This window comes from Scylla paramamosain, chromosome 23 (assembly GCF_035594125.1).
Source record: "Scylla paramamosain isolate STU-SP2022 chromosome 23, ASM3559412v1, whole genome shotgun sequence".
Lineage (NCBI taxonomy): Eukaryota > Metazoa > Arthropoda > Malacostraca > Decapoda > Portunidae > Scylla > Scylla paramamosain.
This window is the reverse complement of record NC_087173.1, coordinates 2,316,611-2,341,401: the sequence shown is the minus strand read 5'-3', so window position 1 is coordinate 2,341,401 and position 24,791 is coordinate 2,316,611. Positions and strand designations below refer to the sequence as shown.

At 37.3% G+C, this 24,791-nt stretch overlaps 2 protein-coding genes across 11 annotated transcripts in view; one reads left to right on the top strand and one right to left on the bottom strand.

Moving 5' to 3' along the window:
- Positions 1-19,628, top strand: part of LOC135112002 (hrp65 protein-like) — a 31,555-nt gene extending 11,927 nt beyond the window's left edge. For 2 of the 10 annotated variants that reach the window (XM_064025785.1, XM_064025787.1), the window contains 5 exons: positions 3,159-3,233; positions 5,524-14,715; positions 15,571-15,597; positions 17,423-17,641; positions 18,000-19,628. In XM_064025785.1, coding sequence (XP_063881855.1) covers positions 3,159-3,233; positions 5,524-5,679 — 231 coding nt within the window. In that variant the 3' untranslated portion in view covers positions 5,680-14,715; positions 15,571-15,597; positions 17,423-17,641; positions 18,000-19,628. Of the gene's footprint in view, positions 1-3,158; positions 3,234-3,988; positions 4,836-5,523; positions 14,716-15,570; positions 15,598-17,422; positions 17,642-17,999 lie in introns of those variants that run through there. The other 8 variants (XM_064025788.1, XM_064025789.1, XM_064025792.1 and 5 more) reach the window with 8 other exon arrangements.
- A 452-nt stretch (positions 19,629-20,080) lies between these two features.
- On the bottom strand, positions 20,081-24,471 carry LOC135112007 (transmembrane emp24 domain-containing protein 1-like). The gene is made up of 5 exons (XM_064025816.1): positions 24,214-24,471; positions 23,399-23,502; positions 22,684-22,870; positions 22,290-22,457; positions 20,081-22,066 (listed from the first exon to the last, which is right to left on the bottom strand). Exons 1-5 carry the CDS (start codon positions 24,388-24,390, stop codon positions 21,983-21,985), a joined length of 720 nt encoding a protein of 239 aa, XP_063881886.1. The 5' UTR covers positions 24,391-24,471; the 3' UTR covers positions 20,081-21,982.
- Between the last annotated feature and the right edge of the window lie 320 nt (positions 24,472-24,791).

Genomic DNA, 24,791 nt, shown 5'->3' with positions numbered 1-24,791 from the left:
ATTAAATGTTTCTAAGGAGTATGTGGCACACTGCCACCAGTTTGACACCACCCAGAGTGAGCCTGAACACCACCAGCCTGTAGCTAGAGTAACAGTTGCTGACATCGTTAGCTTGGTATTTTTGTTTCCTGGTGTGGTTTAATGAGTCCAACCCCCATGTTGGTTGTGTTAAACATACCACTCCATTCAGGAAACAAGAAAAAAAAAAATGGTGTTTGGATTTTCAAATAGTGTGATATTAGCTTGCTCGCCAAGTCTTCATTGCTTTATACTTACATTAAACAGGAGCACTCCACATTTGTCTTAAGTATGTCTGCAAAATTCTGAATGATCGTGCATGGAATTTAATCTTGAAGAGCTTCATCACCATTTCCAAAGAAATTTACATTTTAGATTATTAAAGTTTTTTCTTTATTTACATGTTTACTTATTATTTATTATAATTATTATTTATTATTATTTTTAATTTGTATATATTTTTATTTATGTATTTTATTTATTTATTTATTTTTCATTTTTTATTTATTTATTTTATTTTATTTTATTTTATTTTTTTCTTGCTAAACTGAAAATCCCAGCAGATGGATATGTACCATGATGATTGTTAACTTTTGTATACTGGTGATCTAAATCCTGAATCTTGCGGTGCATCTGGTAAAGGTCTTGATTTATTAGAGAAGTATAAATTGGTAGTGTCATTATGATAGAAAGAGAAAATAGATTGGATGACAACACACAGGACTCACTCAGCCTATATAACGTGTCACTTTACTGAATATAAAGCCATCTTCCTTTGGTGCACATAAAATTCATCATTGTCACTGAGGAACTGCATGTCATCTCGTGCAATCTCTGATGATGCACTCTGACAGTGCACTTGTAGGAAAAAGCTTGAGTTACTGTGTAAGCAAGCCTTGTATCTTCAAGTGTCTTGGTGGTGGTAGCTGCTAGCTGAGTGGACAGCTTTTGTGAAAACTTCAGGAAACATTGACCAATCTGTTTGATTTGTCACAAATAGCAAAATACTATTTTGAATTAGGTAGTGTATTGAGTTATGTGAATACTATATAAATGATGCTTTATAGATGCCAGCCAAGTGTTGCTAATCATAGTAAACATGCTAAACAGTAACACGGCGTGCAAGCTCTGAAGGGATTACAGTGCTCTTACATGAATGCTATTTTCCTTGGATATGTCCACATCAGTTATTGGACATGAAGCATCAAGGTCATGCATGTTAACAGGCAGTTCATTTTAAGAGAAGTTTACAGTGCATTAAGAAAAAAAAAAAAAAAAAAGTGTTAAATATAGCTATTATTGTATCAAGCTGATTCCCCCAAAAGTGGTGATTGTTGAGACCAGACATCCTACCTTGTCTTATGATAGGAATGAGAATACAGAGGATGGGGTTCATGATCCTCTTTTCTCCTTTTTCATTACACTACTCCAGGAATGGTGTGGTGGTATTCTGCCAAGCTTGTGGAATGAAGTGTGGAGTGGCAAGGCTGTCTCCCCATGCCACAGAATGTTTATATAGCATAGTGCATTGGGCTGTGTTTAAGAAAATTGATAGGGAGATTTTCGTTTGTACTGGAATGATAAATTTTCATCCAAGTGCATGCACCCCACTAGAAATTGAGAGATTCTAGGCAGTGAACATAAGATTCAGAAGCAAAATACTAAAGCTGTATGGTTCTCAGTGTAGAAACATACTTGACTTCCCCCCCCCCCCCTCAATTGCTGTGAGCTTTCTATCAGCAAACATTGAGATCTGTTTCAGCACTGTACTGAGTCACTGCCTTATTATACTTCTGTGAGATTTTTGTACAGAGCTATCTGTTTGAGTGTGATTATAAGGTGTTTTAGGGGAATTTTGACTCAATGGACTTAAACTTGTATTGCTTCTTCATACATTGGCACTGAGAAACAAGAAATAGATCAAAATAGATAAACAGTGTCATGACAGGTTTGGGAGGAGGGTATGCTGGCACAGATTAGTTTTATTTGCAAGGTGATCTTTAGTGCAGTTCAGCAGGCTTGCATCCAAATACGGATGATTCACTCAAAAATTATAACATTCCAAATCACTAAAGGGGGATGTTCTACCAATGCAGTGTTGTAGCACAGTTGTATTTCTGCAGGGGATGTTGTGGAAAGTTTATCCTTCTGAATCATCATTCTGTAGTGTTGAATTTTTAATTATGAAGCATGGTATTGAAAAGTGCTTTCATCAAGCTCCGATTTCAAATACATTAATATAGAGAGGGTGTCTTAGAAATAAGACATGCATGGTAAAGTGGGGTTTAAGGTGTTCTCTCCTGAAAGTAGTTGCCACGACTAAAGTCTTCAACTCTGTTTTCCTTTTGTATGTTGTAGACTAGGATTACTTCATTGTTTCCTTCCTTGTAGCCTCAGCTGTGGTTGCTAAAGTGTCGGCTTGCATGGAAACCATCAGTACCATGATAAATCAGCCCATGCTTACAAGTAATAAAATTTGGAATGTTGTGTATTAGTATTTTGTGGCGCACAAAGTCTGTGCTGCCTTCTCAGTTGATTCTGGAAAAAAAAAACTACTGTACATTTTCTGTTCCAAAGGTGCCTTTCAAATAGCTCTAGTGCTGTGTTCAACTTATGACAATTAAGAGCCAAGCTTGAGGGCTCTTGTTGCCTCTGAGAGGATTCAGTGGACCAGTACATTGGGGTTTAGAATGGTTTGTGTTCTTTGAAGACATTAATATCTGAAAATTAGCAGTATTTTTTATTTGTTTGAATGTGATCATTGCACACTAATCTTTGGCTCCTTTTCAAAATAATGTCTTAAATGTAAATAGCAGAAAACTTTTAAAGATCAAGAGCACCAGGTCATACCCAGCAATCATGAATTCTCTAAAAATGTATTAGAGTTGAGAAATCCAGTGAAGTTAAGGTATGAAGATTTTCTGCTGAACTGCATTGTGTGATTAGTGAAGGAAAAGTCCTACAAGAATCACTGGCAGATCTTTCCGTGGCGATGAATGAGAACAAATTGTGGTGGAGAAGGCTGAAGCAGCATGGGGGAGGGTGGTGGGTGCATGATGCTGTAACCCATATTTGTCCCTAAAGCAGCCTTTCTTTCTGACACTGATGCTGTTTCTCAACGCATGGGTTGGCATCACCAGACCGCCAACCATGCTAGTCCCTCCATTCGCATCCCAAGCAGAGGGGAAGAGAAAGAGGCACAAGACACAACTAAGGTGAATATTATGCTCATGTTGAGATATTTGCTATTTTTTATACCTTTTTTCATAATTTCTGTAAGATTGACTTCGTCCATGTTGATGCCGGGATGGTTTCGTTCCCTTCCTTTTGTTTTCCAGATTTTTCTTTTTCTTTTATATTTCCCCCTGCAATCCATTTTTATGCCACTTTAGGGCAATCCTGTGTCTGACTTGTAGTGGTTTTTACTGTTCCTTATTTTTTTTGTTCATTCTTCCATTCATATCATCACAGCATTCCTCCCTTAATGGGTTGTTTTGAAACTGGCAATAGTGTGTTGAGATGATGCAAGTGGTTAATCAATTTGGTGCATTCTTGAGTACTTGTGGTGACAGACAGCAGGCATACCTTGACCAGTGACACCCATTAGTATACTTTAATGGCAAGTTGGAAAATGCATGACTTTGCTTAGTGCTTAACAATGCCACAAAAATTTGAAAATAAAACAAAGATTGCATCATTCAACATACCAGATAATTCTTCAATTTCTGCCTAAACCTTAGCTTGTATTTGTACTTTGCCTCCTCTTCCCTGTTGTAAATTCCTTCATACACCTGTATGGGCTGTTTTCACATTGTTTAGCAAGGCACAACAGCAGGCACAGATTTCCTTACCCTTTTTTTAAGATATAAAAAAATATATATATAAATAAATAAATATATATATATATTATATATATATGAAAAGAAAATGGAGAATGACCCTGTGAAAGTTTAGATTTGCTCTCTGACAGTTAGGCTGGAGGTGTACGGTATGGCAGTCCTGGTGGGCTGAGGTGCGGCAGCCTCACTCCCGTGCATGCTGTTACTTTACAGATCACTTAAACATGACAAAAGGACAACCAGTGTTTTTATGTATGTATCAGTTTTTTTATTAACTTTTCCATATTCATCTGATCAAGGGAGTGGCTGATTCATTCATTCATACAATTGAAGTTGACCTGTAGTGATACACTGTTTGATCACTCTATGGTCAAGAAAGCTGCACCTCATTAGTACCATTATTATTAATGGGGAAATTGGTATTATTGTTGAAGTTGTCATAGTCTGACAATGTGCTTTTTAACAAATTTGCTTGAACTTTAAGTTACTTGGTGTTTCATACCAGACTGGGCTGTGTTTTTGGGGGCTTCAACTTGACTGATTGAAAGAGAAGTGAAGGTACACCATGAAAAAAAAAAATTCCATTGATTATCATGTCATTGCATTGAATTGAATATAGTTACATGTATATCCCAGGTCTTTAGGACCAGCCCAAGCTTAGATTCTGCCCACACATCCAACTGTTTAAAATGATACGTTGCCAGTTAGCCTAAGCATTAAGTGTTTGGCATTGTCTCTTAAGTATAGTGGGTTAGATGGACTTAATTCAAGTAACTCATGAAACACTTTGTCATGTCCATCTGCGGCCATTCTTTTAAGCAAGATCTTTGATAACAATCCACAAAGATAATGTAAGTGCCTTTGAAAGTAGAATAACAGAGTTGTTTATGATTTATGTGGTGGTGGTGTGGGCAAGTCGCAAACAAAAATATTTCTCTTAATGCTCAGTGGTACTTAGTCAAAGAGGAAGGGTACAATTAGGTTTGCTTTTTTATTGCACCTTACATATACATCCAACCCTGACCCCATGTGTGAAAGCATCTTAGTGTTCACTGTGGAATTTGTGAGCATCTTTTCTGTGGCAGTGATTCACTAGGGTTGTAGTATCTTATGATAGTTTTGGTTATTCCCATGAATGACCACTGGTGTGACTAATTTCTCACACCAAAGAACTATCAGCTTGCTAGCCAGGTCAGGCTTTGTTGTTCTGGTTAGCTTCAGTCTATAGTGTATCCATAGCTGCTCATTACCACTCTGAAGTCTGAAAGATTTTATTTTCAGTTTTGCAGTTCTTTCATTGGAGAAAATATAATTTGGATTTGATCAAACAAAGGATGCCCAACTCTGTTGAGGGCAATCAGGGTGTCACTAATGTGGCATGAATTTGGCGTGAAATTCAGACTAGATTCATTTTTCTCATATAATGACATTAGTGAGGGTGAAAGGGTATTTACCACTTACATGCTGTCTGACTAAACAGGACACAGCTGGGGTGTTGGCAGTGTCTGTGACGTAGTCAGTACACTTGTTTCTTGGGGATGTGTAGGCATGTCGTGAACACAATCACATTGCTGGGGCTTGCAAAGAAAAAAAAAAAAAGGGAAAAAAACTTCATATTCACCATATTTCTCCCTCAATCTTCATTTCGTTGCATCCACTCACATAGGACCCCAACACCTTCTTGGAAAACTTCAACCGCGGGCGTAACTTTGAACAGGAAGGAATTGACTACGCCGGCCAAAGAGGCCGTGAGGTTGGCCGAAGCCGCTGGGGACGCAATGACCATGATGACTACGGCCCGGCCAAGAGGGCACGCTACTAGACGTGGATGATAGGCCAGCCCATGAGGCTTCTGGGGGTAGTGCTGACCCATTCATCCCCCCTCCACTGACCCGACCCCCCGGCCAGCGTACCAATAGCAGCGGCTGTTCAGGCGTTCGCTGCCGGTGGATTGGCTGAAGAGGGATTGGGCTGAAGCAAGAGACCTTAGTACAATGAGTTTTTTTTTTTTTTTTTTTTTTTTTTTTTTTTTTTTTTTTTTTTTTTTTTTTTTTTTTTTTGCATCATTATTTCACATGCCTTGTCTGATTTTCCATTGTGCCTTGCATTGAAATGCCCTGCTGGCTCACCTCAGCCTTGGGTCATCTGGGTTGAGGGCAGCTGCTGGGGAATGTTTTCACTGTGCAGCGGGAAGCAGATATTTGCCGTGTGAAGTAATGAGGCACAAGTGAGACTTGTTGTGTGCTGCTGAATGAATGGCTTGATCTGCACTAATTCTCTAGCTTATATATCCTTCCATCACAGTTTCTCTGCAGTTTGGGCAATAGCTCAGAATACTGTAGAAAGGTTCAGTATCCATTATTGCAGCATTATATATCCTTTCTGCAAAACCATTTGCTTCCCCCATACTACGTATTATTATATATATATATAGTTTTGATGACTGTAATAAGAATTTTCTTATTAGAATGAAATTAACTTAGGAAGTAGTTTTTCCGTATCTTAAGATGGTGAATATTCCAAGCTGGATTTCAGTATATTATCACTCAACCAAATCATTGTAGGATAAGTTAATGTCAGGTGTTTTATGTCAAAAGGCATTAGATATTTTGGTAAAGCATTAATTTTATTTTATTTTATCATATCCTAGTATTCTGTCAAGTGTACAAAAGATCAAATTCAAATTTCATAATTTGTATGAATAATTGTTGTCACAATAAATGTAATCCTTAAAATTAATACATGTGTAATTAGCTACTACCTTTCCTTGCCTAGTAGCTCAAACTGGTTTTGGCTCTTTACCCGAGGGTAAAACGACCTAGTGTTGTGCCAGACCACAGTCCTTCACTCATCTGCCAGAACTGCTTGGAAAGGTTGCACACATTTATCATTCCTCTGTATGCATTGCTGTGCCTTTCTGGACAGCCACTCAATCCTAAAGTGACTAGAGAGAGCACTCTGGATCAACTTCTTAAGTCATAAACCTTGAAATTTTAAGTAAGGAATGTTATAACTGCCTTTTTGTTTATTTTTGGAGAATAATTCAAGAAAATAATTAATGATAGTAAGAATTACTATTGTCACCTACTAGCAAATGTGGAAGAACAAGAATGTGTGTTGACCATCAAATAATATTCCAGCAGTAAATATTGAGGCAATACTTCTCCCCAGGAAGAATGAGATCAGTCTTAGGTCTGATGGTATGGTTATGATAGAACTCATGTAGGCCAGTGGTAATGCATTGTGAAGAATGCATTGCAGTAACATTAGCTGCTGCGTTAGAAAAAATAAATTATTTGTGCCTTTCCTGAGTAGAGATGAGTCAGGATTTTAGGTCAATTGATGTGGCTGAGAAGGTATCGTAGATTTTCTTGTTACAGTTGAGATACTTACTGGACCACAGGTTTGAATTAACTGCTTAGATGAGCCTCAAAGTAAATCACCTGAATAATCAGCCTTGTTTCAGTAAAAACCTGGGATGAGGACTTAACCATAAAGTGTGCAGTTAGAGGCACAATTTACCCCTCTTTGGTTGCTTACAGTGTTTAGAGAACCAGTTAGCTGAGGCTCAAACCAGCTTTTTGTGTTGGGTTAGGACAACATTAATGGAAGTTACTCTTTGATGTTTATGACATTACTCATCCTGGCTGTTTGAAGATTGTAATGGTTTAAAGGAACTAGATCCAAGGATGTTACTTGTCTTGATCATTTAGAAGAAAGAAAAAAAAATGTGGGCTCTTAAGAAACAAAAGTCACCATCTAGAAAATTTGTACTTTGAAAGTATCCTTACTATAGTAAGAAGAGGGAATATTATGGAAAATTATAGAGGTTGTGCACAAGGTAGCAAATTTCTTTGTTGGCATACCAGAGGATGAGTACAGCATTGTACTCTACGGAATTTTATCTTGTTTGTTTTGCTACTTGGACAGATGTTAAGGAATTCACTCATGAATGCAACAAGCACCTAAGTGTTGTGATGTCATCAAGGAACACCACATATCCTCAATGTGATCCTGAATTTTATTATAAAAGTAAATACAAGTAAATATAAAAGTAATACAAGATGTAGCAGAATAATGAAGGATGGATGTAAGCAGCTGTCCAATTCTCTCTCTCTCTCTCTCTCTCTCTCTCTCTCTCTCTCTCTCTCTCTCTCTCTCTCTCTCTCTCTCTCTCTCTCTCTCTCTCTCTCTCTCTCTCTCTCTCTCTCTCTCTCTCTCTCTCTCTCTCTCTCTCTCTCTAATCATTAAAATGAGTCATGAGGACTGTGTAAACAGCCTGCCTCATCTTACATAACTGCATTCACAGGTAATAGAAAAAAAATAATAAGTTGGAGACAGCCTAGATTAGCCCTCACCTCTTAGGAGAAGAATGGGCCTCAGTCTGCTGTAGACTTTGAAAACCAAGGTACCTTAATGGAGGAAAGGATGCCAAAGTGGACTCAATACTAAAGAGTTCAACTCCCAAAAAAATTGCATCAGTGTACAGGTTGAACTTTGTTCTTGGACACAGTAACTTATTTTTTATGGTGAACAGTCGTGTGCTGTACAGCCCTGACATTTTTCAAAAGCAGTTATTTGATTAGACTGAATTGCCATTGCAAAAAAAAAAAAAAAAAAAAAAGGAGTTGCCTCATCACCGCACTGTGTGTGACACATAGCTCAGCCCCAGGAAAATTATATTTTATTCTATCCTTCAATGTGCTGACTTATGGATCCAATTGCAACCTGCTGCAGGTATAGTATGGAAACAAGAAGGTAACTATGTGATTGTATGCATATGTTTTGTGTGAGAGAGAGAGAGAGAGAGAAAGAGAGAGAGAGAGAGAGAGAGAGAGAGAGAGAGAGAGAGAGAGAGAGAGAGAGAGAGAGAATCACTTAACAACTTCAGTTTATTTTAGGCTCTCATTGAAAAATATCATAAGTGAATGGAATGTTAGAGTTGATATGTGTAGAACTTTAAGTCTTCTTGTGTAACAGATCCATTAAAAAAATTTATACTTGGATATTCTTGTAAACTTAAGTGTGTATTGATTCTTCTTATTGAATATTATGAATATGGCTTTGTATAAACAGGTCTTGTGCTTGGCTGCATCTAGTGATGACAAGAAAATGTCAAAATAATTTGAAATTAGATAAGTATTCAAAATAGTGTATTGTCCTTGATCATTTACTGTGATTGATGCATAATTTATGTTGTGTATATAAAAGGAATTTAGCTTAGTGAAAAATTTTATATAGATGACAATTCAGTGATATATAAATTAATTCTAGAGTTAGGCTACATTCATTACAAGCTTGCATCCATTACCATTAGGAATTGCAGTAAATACATGAATTACACTAATCATGGACATATTACCTTAAGTTTTGTTGTCTTTTACAACTTACCAGGTATAAAAGAACATATTCAGCAAGATCTGGACCTAACAATCTATTATGTGGTTTGTATGCTTGCTTGTGTGTGTGTGCATGTACACGTGTGTATTCATGTGCATGCACACACTCGTGTGTGTGTGTGTGTGTGTGTGTGTGTTGTCAAAATGACCTGTGGCATGATGAACATTTGAAGTCATTGAAACTTATGGTAAAATGTTTACATTTTCCATCATGTTTCAGTTAGTTACATAATCTCTTCAAGAGAGAACACCCTTGTGAATCTTCACTTCCAATGGGTGAGGCATGATTCATTCCATGTTGATCCTTCAGAACCAACACTGCCTGCCATGGCAACCTGCCAGCATTTGTTAGTTGGCAGTGTTATGTTATGTGAGGGTCAGATGAACCAAAGGTACAGGATGCCATGAAGCCTTATAGACTTTGCACTTTAAATCCAGCTGAGATGTAAGGAGGGACATCACATTTTACTATTTACATTCCTTCGGTAATATCTTTAAATCTCGCCTCTCACCAGTTGCTGTTTTATTCTTAATATGGGTAAAAATGCATCATACTGTGTGGGCTCAGTTTAGAGTCATGTGAAAAAGAGGCAATATGACATTTACCACTGGGTAACACACCTGCCATTGATAAGAGGCACTGTTGTGTTCATTCTCCATGAGTTTGGTGCATACTTATCATTATCTAGAGGATTTCAGTGCTTGCAACAATTCCCAGAGAAAATATTGTCACGATGACCTGTGTCTCTCCAGCCACACTGCCACATGATACCTGGGTTTATCCACAAGTGAGCTTTGCTTGCCACTCTGCTGCTCCCCTGATGATTCCCCAACATCTGCAAAACATATCAGCACAAAACCTGAATTTCCTCTCATTTTACATGAGAAGGCAATAAGCAATGAGCAATGTCTTCAGCATGTCATCACTAAACAGAGAAGAAACTTCATGACTAATGAATAGAGGATACTTTCCTTTACTTAGATAAAGAACATTTACTATTTTGAGCCTTGCATTAGACATGTGTCAATTTTATCCTACATGTATGCAACTGAAATTAGTATAGGAATTTTATATTTTATTCATATTTTTGTGGAGTGTATGCATTAGGGTTTTTTTTCTGCCATTCCATTGTTGTCTAGAACAAATTCACTTGCTCTCAAGCTCCCCTCCTGCCTTTACGGACCACCAACCTCTCTCATGGTGTGTCATCACCCCATTGCATTATTAGGTCACAGGCTTGTTCATTGCATTACAGGCTTAGTATTAGCATTCAGTGTTGTTACCTGTATTTTAATTGGTGAACTCCATAAACTTTGTTGTCATAAAAATCTATTACTCACTGCTGATTGATTCTTTAAATTTGGTATTAATTTTGCACAAACATGACTAGAAACTGAATGTGAACCACAGTAGTTCAGAATTTGAAGCCAATTGTCAATTAAGTCCAATAAATTGGCCATAATCTCTTGTCTCAGCTTATTAAAAAATATGAAGGTTTAATGTTAAGGAGTGTATGGGAAGCTCTCAGTCATGTGGTGGTGGCTGAGAACAAGATGTGGATAATTTGAGTTTTCAATGTTAACACAAAAAATGAAGATTTCTGATCATTATCATTGCAGACTATGCATACTCATCACTCCACATGGAAAATGAGTTAATATAATTAATACTCTATTAAGAAATGTATCTACACCAGACTGACATCTTCATTAGGGTATGGAGTGGGGTCCCTAGTCCTCACACTTTCCTCTCAGTCATCTCTTATGGCTCTCAGTATTCCACTGTGGCAGCAGTGTGTGGCCAGGAGGCCAAGCTATATTTAGGATAAGAAACTATGGATTGAATTATTTGTCACTTGATTGGTCTGATGTCATTTGTTGGATGTTAACATCAACTTTTGAAAGTGTTAAAAAAGGGAAATGTCCATTCTTGAAAAGCAGTTACATTTGAGACAACTCTGATCATTCATAATTGTCTTGATACAGATCAGCATGGAAATAACTTTAAATTCACTTCTGTTTGGAAGCAAAGATGTTTTCTGGTGAATGGCAGGTTCCCCTTCCTCCCCACTTTTTTTTTTTTTTTTTTTTTCTTTTCTCAAGTTAAAACCAAACATTTGTCTTGTAGAACCAAATATGACATTTCACTTTACTGATGTCTTTCCTTTAAGGAGAGAACTGCCAAAAAGGCAGCATTTCCTTACGTTACTATAAATTGTGGACCAAAACTAACATTTTAATTTATATGAACGCTTGTTTCTCCAGAGTTGAATCAAGTGGTGCTCATAGGTTCTGCTCTGCCTATACTCTCATGTGTGTTAAAACTTGAATTAAGTTAGGTGCATGTATTAATTGATTTTTCTTCTGCAGAAAATAAGCATCCTGCATAACTTCCAAATCACTTAAGTTATCAAACCAGGTAGGGTCTTTTCAACAAAAAATAAGGAAATAAAAATTATGGGGAGAAATATATGGAATGAGTTACTGTAGAAATGTTTACTTTTCCACTATTACTGGCCTGTGTGTGAAGTGACTGCAGTGAATGAGTTCAGTGGAGATGTGACACTGGCCCTGGCATGAGTGGAATGCTAGGATGTAAGACTGAGTGTGGTGTTCCATGTTGTGTTTGGTGCAAGAGATGGTTCCTGTGTCCACAGTAAAGTGATGAGTGGCAGCAGCAGCATGGTGCAGTTAGTAGTTCATGCTGGTGTTTGCAATGAAGTTTTTGGTAACAAATTTTTAAAAAGTAGAGATAGAACTAAAATCCAGTGTAATGTAATGTCATTCTTCCAGGTGTAGATTGCCTATACATCAATAATGATAATTGAAACTTAATAGTAACATGTAGTGTTGAATTAGTGGTAACCACTCACCTCTGGCCTTTCTTGGTCCCACATGTTCATCATTGTTGTGTGCACTCTTTACCTCAGTTCCAGTAAGCAGATTCAGTTACAACATGTATAGCCACTTGTAGTGCAGTGTTGTCACATGCCCTGGTCCCATTTATACCACAGCACTTGTGGTTCCTCTATTCCCAGTATTCCTTTATTCTCTGTAGTATTCATAACTGATTCTCTTCTAGTTTTCATTTTACAGTATATTTCTCCCTTTCTTCTGGTTTCACACTATTAAATACCAAATAAATCAATTGATTTAGCAAACATTAACCAAGTATTCTCACTTCCTCTGGCTGCTAAATTGCCCAATTGTACCCTTAATTGATGCAAAACTTTCTTCATATATTGCATGTTACCTGTCCTTGTAAATTTCATGATGCCAATTACACCCAAAAGTGTCGATCTGAAGGTCAACATTAATGATTGGATGATGAAATTAGTATTAATTTGCAGACCACAGGAAGAACAGGTCAGATTCTGATACAGCTGCCCTGCATATAGACTTGGAGAAAATGAACATATAGATGGCAAATACATTTGGTATTGGTCAGACTTTGTGTGAACTATGTTGTATAGTTCTGGTCTCCATGTCACAGGATATTAGTCTGTTAGAGTCATTGCTGAGAAGAAATACTTAGATGCTTTACAAGAGGAAACAAAATCTTTTACATTTGCATTTGATAAAAGAGGCAATTGATGAGGGATGTAAGTGGCATAAGAGGGATACAATAAGGCTGATGCAGACAGTATCATTTTGAGTCATTATTTCTTTTCTTGAAATCTGGTGACAGTCTTCAGTGTTCACAGCCCAAGTGCTGCCACATCATTGCCTGTCTGGCAGGACAAGAAGGCTTCACTTGGCCTAGAGTGATAGTCTGTCCCTTTTCTTACAGTTTGTTAAGAATTATGCAAATATTGCCAATTTCCCAATTCCACCTGTCATTCATTAAAAGTCTTGTGAACTGTCTCAAGCACTCACAACTTGAGATAACACCATGAATCGTTCACAGTGGTTTGCATCTTTGATAAATATATAAAACGAGAAGTCTCAGAGCATATGATCCATCAATATGGTCTGTAGATTCATAAACTTTTTGCCAGTGTTCATCAGTAATAATAAACTTGGTGGCCCCTGGTGACTAGCTGCGGTGGGACACCTTGTGCATGCAGTGTTGTTATGTTGTGACATCATGAGAGGAAAGCATTCAGTTGTCTGCAGGTGTACAGGTAAAATCGTTCCTTCAGTAATGATCCACTATAGGTAAATGTGAAGAGGTGCTCCTGGCCTGTGCTCCTGGCCTGTGGCCTAAATTTACTGCTTGATCATAGTGCTCACACATTTTGGTTTGTTTGTTTTATTTCAAGATCACATTAAGTAAGGGACTGCTGTAATTGCCCCTACATTTCATTTTCAACATTATTCTGAAATCATATCTTGGTTGACGTAGTATTATGCTAGTTATCTTCATTATATATTAGATGTAAATAATAATTTTTGGAGTTATGCGCATCTCTTCACATTTGCTGCATAATATGTGTAAGGAAATGGGGCATTTTTAATGGAACTGCAATTTTTGGGTGATTCTTTATATATGTTGATTACATACATATACATGTATTCCAAAGTATTTATTTCAATTAGGTGTTCTCTGATTGCCAACCAGAGTGATAGCAGATTATGTCCTTAGCATTATGCGCAGTCCAGAGTAGGCAATTATGCATCATATACTACTGACAAGTGCAATGTTGCCAGGTTAGGAAGACACACTGGCATCAAAGATGCACCAGTGCTTTATGCAAGTAAAATTTTAGAAGAGAAGACCATGAGAAAAATGTTTTGAATGGGAGCAACCAATGTATAGTGAGTGTTAAAACTAAAATATATAAGCTTACAGAGAGAGCATGGGAATAATATTTGGTGAATAATTACATATCTTTCAGCATTTCAGTTTTGTTAATTTGCAAACCACACTTAAAAAGAGAGCATTTGTTGTGCAGAAATTTTTAGATTATATTGTTTTAACCATATAGATTTAAATTAAATACTGCTAAAAAATGTTCATGATTGCATCAGTGCATCTGAATTACATATAAGCAGTGGGCATTTGCATATACTGATTTTAGCTATAGATTTTATCTCTACATGTGTGAACAGGAGAGAAACTGACATTTGGCTAATGAAATTAGGAAGAAAATAGCATGAAGGCATCAGAACGAGTCTTGTTCCTGAACACTCCTATTTTATGTCAGGGGTTATTTAACATTTTACTGGAGGTGTTTTATGTTAGGGCTACTCAGCATTAAGTAATGGGCTGTATACTCCGGCATTAGGACATTGGCTGGATGGGACTGGAGATTCTCAAGTCGTGGTCAGATAGTATACCAAGAAATCTTTAGCTATTTGCACTAATGTTGAGAGTAACACTTGTATTTAGACTGGTTTTCAGATGAATTAGAATGAGACGAGGGTCAAGTACCAAGTGCAAATAATTTGTCACCAGCTTGTCTCCTGACATTAAAACTCCTTGCAGACTTCTCCATGTGAAAGATTTGCAGAGAAAGGTAAGACTACTCAGTAAATATTTTAGGGATTGATATTCTTCAGTGAGTAAGAAACTGTATTGTAAACCTTTGTATTTTCAGGAGGAGGAGGTGGAGGAGATGGTGGAGGAGGAGATGGAGGAGGAAGTGAAATGGGGGGCTAAGAAAGAATAAAGTTATTTCGATTGAAGTGCATAATTATATAGAATTTTCAAGGTTCTTGATGACAAGAAATATAAATTTTGATAAATTTGCTGGTTCTGGTGGTGTTTATGTATACGTATATTTGTGTAATTCTGGAACGGCATGGAAATTTTACAATGACTTCATATGAAAAACAGAATAAGGATTAAGCAGTGTTGATATTTTTCCATATGGTGAAGTATAAATCATAATGCGAAAAGTGAGCAAATTATTAGTGAAACTTTTTATATCTTGCATATTGAATGTATTGATTGATGACAAATATTGTGTCCGAAAGACCAAAGTTTGGTATTGTTGATTTCCTGTAGGGCATGAAGTTTACTGAAATAGTTGAAGAGAGACAGTGTTGAGGCTGAATGCAGCCATGATTTACTTAAGGCAGCACTTGATACATGTTAAGAGGCATTGAGCCGTCATCCTGTGAAAACTTATTAATTACATTGTGAAATTGTAATGGATTGTTAAAACTGCTGCACCTTCTCCCACTTGATTGCTCATCTTCGTATCAGGAAAATATAAGAAAAGCGACATAAATCACATTTTCAATGGACAACTACCACTGACGTCTTTCCACTTAGCTCATGTTTACCGTAGGTAATCCTAGTCTCGAAAAGAAAAATTAAATGCAAATGAAAGCTATTTAACACACAGCAGACATTTTTACCTTTACAGAGGAAAGGAGAAAGGCAGCCTAGACAGGTAATGTATTTGTGAATGTGGTTATGTGCATATTGTGTGTGTATGAGAGAGAGAGAGAGAGAGAGAGAGAGAGAGAGAGAGAGAGAGAGAGAGAGAGAGAGAGAATGGGTGTATATGCAGAAATGTATTTTAACTTTTCAATCAAGTGAGTGAATCTTAGTGATACAATTTCAGAAAAGTCTTGTTTGGCTTGATAATCTTATGTACATACAAACTGCGTTAAATGTCAGTGCAAGACAAAAGCCTTTAGTCTATTCTTTGTTGTGAGTGTGAGAACTTGTGTGGGATTCATAAAGCATCTTTATGTGCTTTATGACTTTTTGGATTGCTTCATTGAGACATGATCTTACTGTGTGCTATCAGTTAAGTAGTTGGTATAAATGTCATGTTGGGGCAGAGTGAACCAAAGCACTGAAAGAAAGGAAGGGCCTCTGCTCAGTGTACTAAATTATCCCGTCCCTTACCTTTGAGACCCATCATCAGTTTTTATGTAAAAAGTTTCAGTGCAGATGCTTCATACAGGTGATGCTGCAGTCACTCATTTAATCTGTATGTATTTGTTTTCTTTGTTTGCCAGGATGTTTGAAGAAAACAATGGAAAGATAAAGAGGCTGGGATCACTTTTAACTCTGAAAGTTAATCTGCCAACTGACCCTGTTTTTCTTTACTAGATTCATAATTCCTCCCCCTCCCCCCCACACCCCTTAAAACTTCTGGCACCAGATTTATTAAAACCACAAAATTAAACATGAATTGCTTATAACCTCTAGACTACAAGGAGTTGGCTTTTTCTCTCTCAGAACAGTGCCCGTTTACCCATGGTGCCATAGTAACTGTGCCTCCCTTTACGCAGGACAACCTCCACCCCACATGCCCCCTCCTCCTTCCTGGGGTAACCCATTTACTGTTGATTCTGTAACCCATAAAGACTGGATGCCAAAACATTGTGATTGTTCAATAGGTTTGGGAAATTTCACTAAAAATTGGCTATTTATTTATCAATAAAATGAGCTTGACATTTTCATAGATGAAAATGCATTTTTCTGCTAACCAGGCCAAAGTATGTAACAGTGGTGAAAAGGAACTGAGTAGTGCATTAGTTCCCTTGTTTCCATTTTTTTTTTTGAGTCAGGAAGGGAGGTCATGCACCCCATAATCATCATAGATCATCTACCCATTTCCTTGTACTTCAATAAAACTAGCCAGGTGTTGAAGTTGGAGTGGGATATCCTCAGGGATGTTAAGACATGTTAAATCTCTTACTGCACTTTTATTTACTTTTATGATGAGCACAATATTTCTTGCCATAAAGGTACCCAGCCTTTACGGGTTATAGCACACAGCACTACTGACGTAATCCCCATGATGCATTGATTTTAGGCAAGAATTATATAATGTTTCAAACTGTGAAAAATGGTCCAGATTAAAGGATTGTGATGAATACATGTGGTAATTCAAGAGTTGCCATTACTACTTTTAGTGATACCAATCATGTGAGATCCAGTATTGGGTTTTGAAGGGAGTGATGGGATGGGCTATTTGGGCTATTTGAAGTAATACTTTGTCTCTTAACAGTATTAAGATTGTTAAATTACATATTGACATGAAATTTTTAAATGGTGAAATTTTCAATGCGAATGTACCAATAACCTGAGGAAGTGCACCCCTGAACATACCTAAGCTAGATTGTTTCTTTATTGTTGAAATCCTGTGAACGTATACCAACTTCTAATGTAAAAATAATTGATAGTCCACACTTAAAGTACTTTTCAGATCAACTGGTAGGGCAAAAGTCACATGCTAATGAGCGCCTTCTCCTCCCCAGGTAACTTATTACAGAGGCCGCAATGCAGGCTACAGGCGTGGCAACAGGTTGGGTCTGGTGACGTGACCGGTGCCACCCAGCCGGTGAAGCAGCTGTAAGGGGCTGAACTACCCGGGTGGCATGTGGGGTTGAAGAGGGAGCTGGGCCTGGAGGATGCACAGGGTGTAGTCAAAGGAGGCAGTTGGGTTGTTTCCACTGCACCCTGTCAATGCCTGAGAGGTGAGCTGAAGAAGTCAGTTTGGCCCCATCTCTCCTTAAATAGAGCAGTGAAGTATACTTACATCAATACTGCAGTCATGTTGGGCATTTTATGTAAAGACATACATCATTGACTTTTGAAATCAGGAATGATAATGAACAGAAGTGAGAGAATTAAGGATAAATAATCTAATCTGAAATGTTAGTTAGTGTGTGCTTATTTCATTTGACCGTATATTTTGTTGTAATTGATGTGGATGAAATGATCAACACTGCTTGAGATTCTTGCACTAAAAATTTTTTTGTACATTGTTACCAAATTTGAAATACTGCATGCTTTTGTTGGATGGTTGTGTTCAGTGTGAGCCTTGTCTTTCAGGTTGGCTTCCATCGTGGGCAGTAGAGCGGTGCTGTTATCCACACGAGGACTCTGGCGGGTAGTTGTGTTATTGACCACCTTAGACTTGCTCAAATTCTAATTAATTTGTAGTTAATTTTTTTTTTTTTTTTTTTTTTTTTTTTTTATATATATTATATATATATAAATGGGATATATATTTTCAAGGGTAAGGGTCTTAAGTGGAACATTACTAGCCACTCATTGATACTTACTAAAAACCATTATCAGGTTGAATTGTTAAGATAATTTTTTATATTTTATGAAAATATATTTTTGTCAATAATGCAGCTAAAATTTATTTTTTATAAGAATTTTAATAAAAAAATGATATATTAGCCTGCTACATCCTTAGTCAGTGTGTTGCAACTCAGTACCTTTAAATAGGTTACATACAATTTTTTGAGCCACTTGACCTGTAATAATCCAGGAATGACATAGTCTTTGATCCCTGTAAGCATCATGTAAGGATGCTTCAAAACCTCATCAGATTCTAGGATCCAATGGAAACTAGTTTGGGTGGGAAGTAATAAGTAAATATTTGCTGCTCTCTATTACCACAAATTGAAGATGTTTAGGTGGGTTGTGTATCTGAGTATCTTTACTACATTCAAGTAGACATGAGTTAAACAAGCAGGACTTGTAAAACTAGTGTTGACTGACATAAACAATAAACTACTCAGAGTGGTAAATGAGGCAGTGAGGCATTAGGACTAAATCCTATGTCTCAAGCTGATTGGCTGATCTTATTGGTCACAAAAGGTGTTCATTGGTTGACAGTGTTCTATAGACTCTTCATGGGTTAATTCTGAACTTGTCATTTTGATACACTTTGATACTATATCTTGGCTCTGTTATGAAATAATTGATTTGGTGATTCCATCTAGAAGAGGAAGGACTGATTTTCATACACTTTAGTGCAACTTGGATCAGTACTCTCTCCTCTAGAGGCTAAGATGTGAGAGTATCTTAATGAAAGCTGATGTATGTTATGTAGACAATTTGTCTTGGCTACCTCTTTTAAAGGGGGGATGTCAAACCAGTATATAGATAGATATATCAATAGATCATAGAGTTGTTTGATTGAAAATATAGTAAATGTGGCATGATTAAAGACAACATGGGAGTACAAGTCAAATAACATGTCAAATATCTGTATGCATGTCTATTTATCTATCTATCTATCTGAAATAGATGAGTGAGGAATGTGTATATGATTGAAAGTGAAGGGTCATATGTGAGAGGGATTGCTGCCAATAAAGTGGCTCAACAGAGTGAAGGAGCGAGGTGACATCCAAGGTTTTGACTATGTCCTGAGGCAAAAGTGACTTTTCTGCCATGGCCACCATCTTGAGGGAGTTCTGAGGAGGAGAAGGAGCACCAGCCTGAATACTCAATACCTCCAATGCCATTTCCCCCTCAGGGATCTAGTCTCAAAGGTACGGCTATTTTAGAAATGTCCATCTCTTCCTTTCTCCAGTTATTGCCCATTGCATGGTCAAAGCCTCACTTGTCACTTCCCTCCATAACAGCATTCTTCCTTTCTTGGTGGCAGTAACATATTTATTTACTTTTCTATGATTATCATTGTAAAAAATAAATGATCACATTACAGAATTCTCTTTGAATACAAAGTTGTTCTCAAATTTTAGTTTAGTGGAAAAGAAGGGGAATTTTTATGTGGCAAATGCAAGAGGGATTCCATTCCCTTTGCTTTGTTCCTTCTAATGACCTCTTACAGTAATACTACAATGACAGTATTCTTCCAACTAGTCACTGTTTGTGGCCAGGACATGTTTCCCATCTTATGGAGTACACAAAATTGTGGTTGAGTTGCCTGAACAGAGCTCACCTGAAAAGTAGACTTGGAGTGATTTTAAAATTACCTGTATCCAACTTGGCTATCAAGTTGGATCATTCTCCATCATGACTCCCATATTAACAGTCTTAATATGAATCTGATATGGTGATGGTGAGCAATGACACTGCAGCATTAAGTCTGAAAATAATGCTACATCCCAAACTAAAAGTAATGAAGGTATAACAATGTGGACAATTGTATGAATGTTTTCAGTTAATTTTATTTAAAAATTCCTGAAAAAGCTAGTCATGATTTTGTGTTAACTGGAAGGGTGAATGTTTACTGCACAAACACTTGCCATGACTGAATGCTCCAGTCACACCATAAAAATTTAAATATATTCTGTTCAGTTACATCTGCAAAGTCCACTGCCTAATGTATTTTGAAAATATTCATGTTACTTTTGGAATTAAAGTTCTAGCTCCAGACATCAACACCTAGATCCCAGTGTGAGGAAGTTCCTGTTGCAGATCAAAAGCAACATTTTAATAATTCAATCTTAAACATACAAATAACTATCTTTCCATTAAGGGTTAGGCTTGTATGTTTAAAAATTACCAACAAAATAAATCCTTATTTGTGCTTTCTCTTTCTGTGATGCACTGTGTATGAGTTGTATTGTGTAAGGTTTTGGTTAACAATAATACATACACTGCATTTGGTCATCTTAACAAGCATGGTATAAAGCACAACACCACCATAGGCTATTTTGACATTTAAAAAAATTAACTGCCAAATTACTGAAACTACTAAAATAACAGTTACATTGGAATCTTAAGTTATGAACAACTACATTAGAAGCAGTAATTTTATATAAATCGCAGCTTTCACTTTATTCTTGGATCATTAATTATATGTTAAAGAAAGTGAAGGCCTTCCATGGCCACAGTGCAAGATTTATGAAGTCACAATTTACTCATTTCCCATCACTAATAATGCCCTTTGTATGTGAATAAAAGTGCTGGCTATAATAATTAAATACTTTTCCACACCACCGCAAAATATTAGAAAAAAAATACTACTCCACCAGTGGGATAGCATTCACTACAACAGTGTGACTATTCAGAATTCTATGCATGGCAGGTGGTAACACACTAGTAACACACATGGCATACAGCTACTAGCTTCATGTGCATCAGATCAATCTGCAATGTGAGTGACAGCACTGCCAATTTTGCATATAATACTGATAGTTTAGTACAGAGCATCATCTTGCACAAAACACACATTGCTTGCCATCCATTCCCTGTGCAAAATATGTTAATACAACCTGCTTCCATTTCTCTACTCTTCATATGAATGAACCAATTATAAATTAATTTTATACACATTAATTAATGGTAAATCTTTCCATACTATAGAGATCTAAAGTTCTTTTCATGCTGTACAACTTAGCGTCACTCAGTTTTGTCTGTACACAAAGTGACATTACTGATTCTGTTTGTGGTGAATGATATCCAGTGGGATGTTCTGCAGCAGAATGAATGAAGAAATGTAATGACTTAAGCAACTTAGTGTGACAAATAACACATCCTTGAGTGTAATTCAAAGCACAATAATATTAAATATGGCACTTATTAAAAACTGCAAAACTTTTAAGGTACTGAGAAACATAAAATGCCCTTTTGCATTGACATACTGACCTAAAAGAGCCTCAGAACCAGCCAGTTGGTCCATAACACACTGTGATTAAAAATACAATGTATCTTGCAGTCACAATTTCACAAACATACTACAATATATACAAGCCTTTCATGATATTATTGCTGCAATGATTATTCGTGCACTAAAGCATACCACTCATAAAGTGACACTTGTGCTTTCACTCCCTGACAACTGGTAACTATTATAATACCACAACACACCGTCCCCAACGCACCACTTTCCATGTGTACTCAGGTCAGCACAGGCACAAGTTTCAAGTCTTTAAAATCTTAAAATGGTTAAAATAAAAAACTTGAAAAAAATAAAATAAAATAAAAAATAGTAGTTCAACACACCTTCACAATCCCTTCCTTGCCTCTGACAAAGCTGTGCTCAGAACCACGAGGAAAGACAAAAGTTAAAAACCTACACACATCAATAAAACCTAACTAGCCACCCCCTAGGAAAATGTAGATGGAGCTCCCTTCTTCCATATTCCATGTAGTCGAGATTTGTCATCAAACAAGCTTCGTAACAATATAACCTGGAGGGGCAGGAAAGAAATCAGATTACAGTCCTCCTCACCACATTCAGTTATTTTTTCGTCTTTTTTCTATCATTCTCCCCACAAAATTAATGAACAGATAAAAACATCCATCTAACTGATCCTTCATTTAAAAAAAAAAGAAATGACAAATTAGAGGAGCATGAAAAATAGGTTTCATGCATTAATTCTCCCTCCCTTGTCACACACACACATCCCTCACCTGAATAAGACCAGTCACCAACATGACAGTAATGTTGATTATTGACCAGGTAGTCACTTTGGTACAGTTGCTTTCGGCCAGGTTGCGATCCCGTGCCTCATATGCCCTCAGCTGATCCTGTGTGAACCGTGACTTGGTGAGGTGAGCGCGAATCCTCCCCATTGCATCCTAGAAGCAAGCAAGGAATTATGGATTAACAGAATCTTAATATTCATACAGTAAAAAAAAAAAACATTGATAATGACCAAGACTGTGACAATGGCAAAGATTACAAAAGCAAGATAAAAAAATTGGCATGGATATTGAGATCATCCCAGTGATATCACCACAATGGCATCAATTTAGAAAGGAATTAAAATCTTCATAGGAAACAAAAAAAGCTTATCTCTCCCACCTTGATGTCTTCAATCTTCATCTCATAAATCTCCTCTGCTGTGATGGTTTCTTCCAGACCATCGTCCCAGAGGTCATCATCTTCATCACTCTCAACAGTGATACCAAAAAAGACAGTCTTGGTGTTGAAGTGGGAGAAAGTGTTGTCCCAGCATATCCGATAGTCACCCTCCTCGCTGATCGTGGTCCTGATGATAGAGAAGGGTTAATTTTTGTCATTACCCAACTTATATTTTCAAGAGATCTGATGAGGTTTAACTTCATCCTCTGTAAAAAACATTTTGTTTTGCAAGTCAAAACATTACCTGCAAAATTTAAGATAATCACATAATTGTAGATCTGTCTGGCAAACTGATTTATAACTCAAGACCAATGCATGGGCCTGATGGTGACCTTAACATGAATATCATATAACAGTCCTAAGAAAGAGAGCTAAGGTAATTCTCTACAATACTCTTCTAGGGGAAAATTAACAATTCTAAAGTTCCCTGCTATTTCCATACACAATTACACACACATCACTCCTCACAACAAATTCTTGAAGTTTCACATCTAAATAATACCATAAAATTACTCTCAACAAATTCCACAAAACCACTAGTACCATAGAGCCTTCTTGCACCCTTGTAATGCCCTTGTAGCCAGACATTGCAGTATTATGATTCATCTCACAAGTGACAGCTGTAGATGAACTGTCCTCAAGACTACATACACACCTGTGATTGCCTTCAGAGCGCCGCAGATCCTGCAGAAGAATTTCCCCGGTTTGTCCTGCGAGGTAGAAGTCTATGTCTAGCTCTCCTTGACCACCATCAATGACCTGCAGGAAAATATTTGTTACAAAAAATCTTGACTCTTCAGAAGCCAAAAACAAATGTTTATAAGGTTAGGTTGGGTCAGGAGGCATTGACAGGGTTGGAGCTCCCCTGTTAGGCTAGGTCCTAAGCTAACCCATCAGGTCCCCAAGTTTGTTGGGGCTGGGTACTTGAGGGATGACAAGATGCTACTGGCAAGATTTACTGCAATGCATACTACAGATTCAGGAAGTGAATCATTTCAAGTTAGTTATAATTTGCTTCAAATCTAGGCATCCAATCTAACTCGTGGCGAAAGGCTTCATCTGAAGAGTTTGTCTGGAACAGAGGTTTTCATTGGGATTCAACACCTCTGAAAAGGTTAAGAACCACTGCCATAAAGTATAATGACCCCCAAAGTAAGAGAAAACAATATAAAGCATCTGTTATGACCGCCAACTCCTGCACAGTAACATCCAACACATGCACGGTGAATTTTCCTCCCTTACGTGAACCAAAATTTGCAATTCAAGCTTACCGGTAGTGCCGTGAAGCAGAATAACCCACAAATTTTAGGCAACCCTCAGCCCTACCCTGGCCCGGAACACACCACCTCTCACCCACTTTCTCACACAGCCACAGTGACTAATAAATAAACACTTACTTTTCACGGACATTACAAAAACGCTAAAAAACATGGACTTGCAAAAAGATATTAGCATAGATCTACCCCTCACCTGGTACTCTACATCAAGAGTTTCACCGGCCTTTATTGTCTCGTAGAAACACTCTTCCGTCCCTGCTTTCACCTCCACCGTCATTTCTCTCTCTATATCCCGGCCACAAGAGGGTTGGAGGAGCAGGAAGAAGGGAAAAATACTGATGACTAGAAGTGTACCTCGGTGACTAGCCATTGTTTACACGTATAGAAGGGAAGTGAGGGAGGACCGGGGAGGGAGCCCGAGTGTCAGGGTTACAGGCTCCCGGTGTTAACTAGGACAAGTATAAATTTTATCATTTAATCTTCATATACAGTGTTTTACTTGATTAACATATTTATATATTTAGAAGGTGTGTTATAGCATCCAGGATGTTATTATTGTTGATATTCCATGGGTAAATGTGGTTAAGGGAGGGATGAGGGAGAGCTATAGTAAGGGGGAAAGAAAAAATAACTAGGACTAATGTGTTCATTTATCCCTACAATACATCTTTACTATTTTAATCAGTTTAACATATTTCAATAATTTAAAAAGTGCACTATATTTTCATCATTATTATTTATATTTCCAACATAAAATAAGGACAAACACAG